We start from the raw sequence: 6,536 nt of genomic DNA, 5'->3' as shown, positions 1-6,536 counted from the left end.
CCATCATCTCCATATCATATTTCCAAGCAGTCACTTCACATGCTTCCATTTTATTAGCATTTAACTCCTTAAGGGCACTAGATCAGCAGCTGTGAAGCCAAAGATCCCCAGATACAGCTGAACAGATACCAGCACAGGTGATAGCAGGAGCTCAAGCTTCCTTCTACAGCCCCCTCTGAAGCCTTTCCTCTCTAGAGGCAATTCCTTCTCACCTCTGCAGAGAAGGATGATGAGGAACACTGACCAGAGGATTTTGCACTGTGGATATTTGCTCTCTCCTCCACAGCCTAAAATACTCAAATTTATTTCATGTTGGCTCAAAAACAGACCTTTCTAGTGAATGCTTTTAAATTTATTGATCTTCAACAAGTGAATGTAAGAGACCATGATAGCCTGAGAGTAAAGCAGCTCCTTGAATATACATAAGTCAACTGTAACATAATGCAACTTAACAACTTGCTTTTTGAATTTTCACTCTTTAACTTCAGCAAAAGTTTAAATGCGACGTCAAGGCTTTACTGAGCCACAGATAGTCCATGACACCTACCAATATTATGTTCCTCGGTAGTAGGCATAGAGGCCTAATGTACAAATCACCAGGAGGACAGAAAATTGAACAAGAAACTCAAGCATATAATCTGATGAATCTGCTAAAAGTCTACTGCTTGGTAACTTGGCTAGGGCATCTAGCTAGACCTCAGTTTGGTACTCGTGATGAAGCTCACCACTGGTTAACAAGATACCACACGTCAGGAGTGGCAAGTTGCTTGTGTCAGTCCTGCTTCTCCTAACCAGGATCTGTTCCAGCACGACCATAATGACAGTAAATGAAATCACCGTGCCCAGATCAATGTGTCCTGTCAAGCTGTTCCCCTGCTTACCAATCATGGGCATCCCTAGGGTTTGGTACGGGCACTCCAGGCTGCCTCCTTGTGTCCTTCCAAAGATAGCCGAGTAAATGGCTATCACCATGCTCTTCTTACAGCTTAGCCTCAGCTTGTCATCTTCACAGGCTACTTTACTCTTGTATTCATCTGGAAGGAAACAAACACTTAATTACTCAGTTGATTCAGCTGCGGGCAGTCAGCACGAGGGAAGTCCTCTCACCTCCCCATGGCGTGAGCTTGTCAGAGGCAGCAGCAATTCTGGGCATACGCCCAGCGGTGCACATCAGCTGCCAGCACAATCCCAGCCTTACAACTGCATTTGCTAGAGTAGCACTGATCATTTGCATAATGCATTCTCTCTCTGGCACTATCAGCGTGTTTAATGAACATATTTTAACTTAGCACATGTCAGTTCCGGTAAATAGCCAATAATTTCATTTTGCAGACAAATAAGTGACGCGTGGCAATCGAGTGATTTCCACGTGGTGATATTAGAAGCCTGTGGTAGTGGAAGGTAAAAGCCCATTCTTAGGCACCTTCCTCATGCATAGATCAGCCTTTTATGTGCCAAGCATTTATTCTACATCACAGCAGCTCAAAGGCAAACATAATTATGCTCAATAGCTTTTTTTTTCCACAGCAGCTCTTCCTTGGCAGATTCAATAGGAGCTCTACTACATTTATTAATGATAGAAGCTGCTCTTGCCTGTTGCAAATGCAGATGTGCAAAGCTGCTCCCCAAATCCTTCTTGAAATGGTCAGTCTTCAGTTTTGTATGGCTGGTGCACACAGAACAGTCACTCAGTTTACATTTGTCAAGGAGACTCAGCAATTATTTCATAAGGAATCACATGTCAGTCCCTTCTCTTTACTATTATTAATTGTATTATGGGAACCCCTAGAGGTTCCAACCTAGAACAGGCCCTCCCCATGTATGTCTGCCAACACACCACGGAAGATCAACACTATTTTGAAGGCTGAGTCTTTATAGCTAGACAACTACAAGTGTGAAAGAAAGAGACTAAGAAAACTGAAATGGTATGTCTAAGGTCACACCAGCCGACCCAGGGCACAGCCAGGAATATAACCTCAACCTCCCCAGCCTCTGTAGAGTGACCTTCCACTTGATTATGTTATTTACCATTAGAAATTTAGCCACAACAGCATTCAAATGAGGTAGGGTCCCTGACCCATTGTAACCTCCCAAGCATGATCAGTCATTATTTGAAATACTCCTAATAGTACCAGGTCAAAATTGTGCCACAGAGCACATTGACAACCAAACAGTGTGGATAATCATCAGCCAATGCCTGGGCCTGCCCCTGGTCCTGTATCGTTTACTAGCATAGACGTGACATTTGTTTCTCCATGTCACTGATTCTCTGGACCTAATATCATATATATATGAGGACTTCTGCAAAGTCTATATGTATTACAGTTACTGAGAGTCCGTATGTATTCTCAGTAACCGAGAATACTAGTTATTAATTACTTTACAGTTAAATACTTAAGTCTTCACACCATGGCAGCTAAGCACATAATGTGATCTTTTTGGCTGTACTGTAACTATAGGCTCAAGAATAATTCTTCCTGATTGAAGCTGGAGAGGAATTTTCCACCAAAGTTGAATCATAGAACTGAGGTTGGAGGACTCCTCAGGACATCATCTGGTTTAACCCCTGATCAAAGCAGGGCTAATTTCTGCAGTCAATTTTTTTTTTTTTTTTCAGAATAAACTGCACACAGAAAATATGTATTATATCAAAACAGGCAAGTGCTGATTTAAAATAAATGTCTGAGAACAAACAACTTCTCATGCTCAACATGGAAATTGCTACTCAAAGCCAAAAAATAGCCCCATTAAAATAGCCTGTTACCTGGTGATCAGAGGATCCACCTGGAGTTTGAAAACCCTGGTCCAAACCCTCTCAGTTCAGGTGAGAGTCTTAACCCTCAACACTATTCCAGTCCGTAATCTTCCTTCTCTGCAGGCTTTTACAGAAATCTCTGAAAGATCCTAGTTTTTAGCCCAGTGCAGGGAAACTTTAAAATCTTCAAAATATTTAATGAATGGGAAAATACTTTCTCATCCATCTCTGTAGATGACGACAGAATTAAGACCTAACTCATTCATGGGACAATCTGTTTGAAGAACACACATTCCTCAACAATACCTATAGCGATAAAGCCACAACCTTCTGAGTGCGTAAAACAGGGACAGGAAGCAGGAATAGAACTCTTTTCAACATCAGAGATGTAGAAACCTCCTCAGAGATGAGGAACCTCATACAGCTGTGAAGAATCAATCACCTCTTTATCTATGTAGTTATTTCATCCACAATCACCATGAAGGCATCTGAAAAATACACTGAACACACTAAGGGTTGTCATCGTCACCTATAATTGTCTCCCATAGGATTTTTGTTTCTTCTGGGACAGAAGTGGGATAAAAGCTTTAGCCTGGGTACACAGTGTAAAACCTAACAGTGTATAATAGAACTTTATAAAGATAATAGACTTTTTTTTTCCTTAGGAACAAGACATGGATTCAAGCTAAAAGCACAAAGGCATAAAACTCTGCAATAGGACAAACTATATATAGTTAATAAAACAATATCTGGAAAGGGAGAAAATTTGTGACTGGCTAAAGTGGTTGAAATATGAAATAGTTTATTAACCTTGGAAAAAGATCAATTTTTTAATTTCTAATGAGTGAGTGCCAGGGTCCTCTGTGAAGGTCTTATTTCTTACAAGGCACTAACTCAATTTCCTCTTCTGATTTGGTTATTATTAGCTACATCCCCCAATAAGCAAGTATAACTGATTGCTTAACCACATGTCCTGTGGACCCATTTAAGGTCCTTAGAATGTTTATTAAATTCTGTTGACCATCAAAGGTCCTTAGAATGTTTATTAAATTCTGTTGACCATTCAAAGTCAGGGCTTGTCATTTGGAAACTTGACTGCAATTTAAACACAGTGAGTATTGCATTTAGCCCAGAAAACACTGGGATGCACAGACATTCACATCTCTGCTGAAAGTCAGCCCAGCAGTCATGAGACAGCCAACAACAAAACTGTGCCTCTCACATTTGTAGTTCTTACCCTTGTAGTCGCTCTGGGAAGTCATGTTCACAGCTTATGGGGGAAGCTGCCTGATGGATGGCTCAAGATATTGGACCAGGGCAGTGAATCTGAGTGCACACGCCTTGCGAAGCAGGGCAGTTTATGGATGATGTGCTCCTGGCACACTGCAGTGTGGAGTAAGAGAGCTGTGCCACCTGAAACAGATGCCACCTTCTCATGGTCACTAAATTCTGCCCTAGGAAACACCTATTGGAGCTGCCAGTTGCCAAGGCTCTGTCTGAATCCAAACTGGTTACGGCTGCCACAGATAGAAGACACTGCTTTCTAGAAAGAAAGGAGGGAGGAAAGGAGGGAGGAAGGGAGGGAGAAAGGGAGGGAGGAAGGGAAAAAGAGGGAAAGAGAGAAAGAGAGAAAGAGAGAAAGAGAGAAAGAGAGAAAGAGAGAAAGAGAGAAAGAGAGAAAGAGAGAAAGAGAGAAAGAGAGAAAGAGAGAAAGAGAGAAAGAGAGAAAGAGAGAAAGAGAGAAAGAGAGAAAGAGAGAAAGAGAGAAAGAGAGAAAGAGAGAAAGAGAGAAAGAGAGAAAGAGAGAAAGAGAGAAAGAGAGAAAGAGAGAAAGAGAGAAAGAGAGAAAGAGAGAAAGAGAGAAAGAGAGAAAGAGAGAAAGAGAGAAAGAGAGAAAGAGAGAAAGAGAGAAAGAGAGAAAGAGAGAAAGAGAGAAAGAGAGAAAGAGAGAAAGAGAGAAAGAGAGAAAGAGAGAAAGAGAGAAAGAGAGAAAGAGAGAAAGAGAGAAAGAGAGAAAGAGAGAAAGAGAGAAAGAGAGAAAGAGAGAAAGAGAGAAAGAGAGAAAGAGAGAAAGAGAGAAAGAGAGAAAGAGAGAAAGAGAGAAAGAGAGAAGCACTCATTATTTTATACTCCCAAAAGGTTCCCTTAAGCTTGATCACTGGAAAACAGATGCTCTCAGTGTTCCTGGGCAACTGCCGTGGTTTAACTCCAGCCGGCAACTAAGCACCAAGCAGCAGTTTGCTCACTCCCCCACAGTGGGATGGGGGAGAGAATCAAAAGAGTAAAAGTGAGAAAACTAGTGGGTTGAGATAAAGACAGTTGAAATAGGTAAAGCAAAAGCTGTGCACTCAGGCAAAGGAATTAATTCACCACTTCCCACGGGCAGGCATATTCAGCCATCTCCAGGAAAGCAGGGCTCCATCACGTGTATCGGGTACTTGGGAAGACAAATGCCATCACTTTGAATGTTCCCCCTTCCTTCTTCTTCCCCCAGTTTTATATGCTGAGTATGACATCATGTGGTATGGAATATTCCTTTGGTCAGTTGGGGTCATCTGTCCCAGCTGTGTCCCCTCCCAACTCCTTGTGCACCCCCAGCCTACTCACTGGTGGGGTCATGTGAGGAGCAGAAAAGGCCTTGACCCTGTGTGAGCTCCCCTCAGCAATAACAAAAACATCTCTTTGCTATCAATAATGTGTTCATCACAAATCCAAAACATAGCCTCATACTAGCTACTACAAGGAAAATTAACTCTATCCCAGCCAAAACCAGTACAGCAACCTGATAGAAATCTGGATAAAGAAACAGATAGAAAGTGATGGTACAGAGGACACAAGTTCCTGAAAGTATTTTCTGCTTCATAGCATTGCCACCTCCAGCTTAGCCAGGATGAACCAAAGCCAACTGTCTTTCATCTAGGACTGATGGCTCCCAGGCATTGGACAATGGTAAGGACTGTGATTGATATAAAGAAAATAGAGCTAAGCATCATCCATATATTTACTGGTACTTCAACCCTTAATAGCCTTATATAAATATTGAAAAGAACCGAGGCAGCGTAAGTGACATCAGAGAGCTGGGACTGGGAATGAATCTGCATTTTTCTCTCTCACTCTCCCAAGAAGAACTGGCCTCCTACAGATCAGTCACAATCTGGTCCTAAGCCTGCTATAACTGTTACAGTCTGGATATAATTCAGTCCAAATGCAAACATTTGTATTAGTGGGTTTCATGTTTCACCCTGAAAAATTAAACATGTTTAAATGGCCTAGGAAAGGTGGCAGTGATATTCAGCAAATGGCTTACTCAGCTCTAATCCCCCATGCAGTCATTTGTAGGGCAACAGAGATTTACCATGATTAAGATATTTGCTAAGGATAATATCCTTTTTATTACTGCCTGTTTTCAGAGACACTGGCTTAAATACAGCTCAGTAGAGAGAAACCAGGGAGGGAACAGCTGCAGGCTTTTCTAGACACGTTTTTAAAGGTCATTATATGACATGATTATAACACAGCTTGAACAATTGAGGGAAAACAATTATAAATGTTTCTAATGAAAAAATTGGCTCTCTCAAATGGTAAAGTGAAAAAGAAGACCCTTTGTAATTACAGAATGTGTACAAGAATACTAAAGTACTGACCTGTAGTAAATACACTTACCCAGTGTTTTAAGGACATTTTCACCTACGGTCCTCAAGAATTTTTTAAATGATCATGACTGGAAAGATCAAAATCACATGTCAATTGGCTTAATCTCTGTAAGACCTTAGAGATAAAT

General features: G+C 41.4%; 1 protein-coding gene across 1 annotated transcript in view; it reads right to left on the bottom strand.

Moving 5' to 3' along the window:
* The window catches only part of LOC104527036 (protein eva-1 homolog C), a 157,876-nt gene that overhangs the window by 126,884 nt on the left and 24,456 nt on the right, over nt 1-6,536 (bottom strand). Inside the window, exon 3 of the mRNA XM_010170653.1 lies at nt 882-1,034. Coding sequence (XP_010168955.1) covers nt 882-1,034 — 153 coding nt within the window. The remainder of the gene's footprint in view (nt 1-881; nt 1,035-6,536) is intronic.

The sequence above is a fragment of the Antrostomus carolinensis genome, unplaced genomic scaffold (assembly GCF_000700745.2).
Source record: "Antrostomus carolinensis isolate BGI_N321 unplaced genomic scaffold, ASM70074v2 scaffold446, whole genome shotgun sequence".
Taxonomy (NCBI): Eukaryota; Metazoa; Chordata; class Aves; order Caprimulgiformes; family Caprimulgidae; genus Antrostomus; species Antrostomus carolinensis.
Note: the sequence above shows the minus strand (reverse complement) of the source record. Positions and strands in the feature narration are given on the sequence as shown.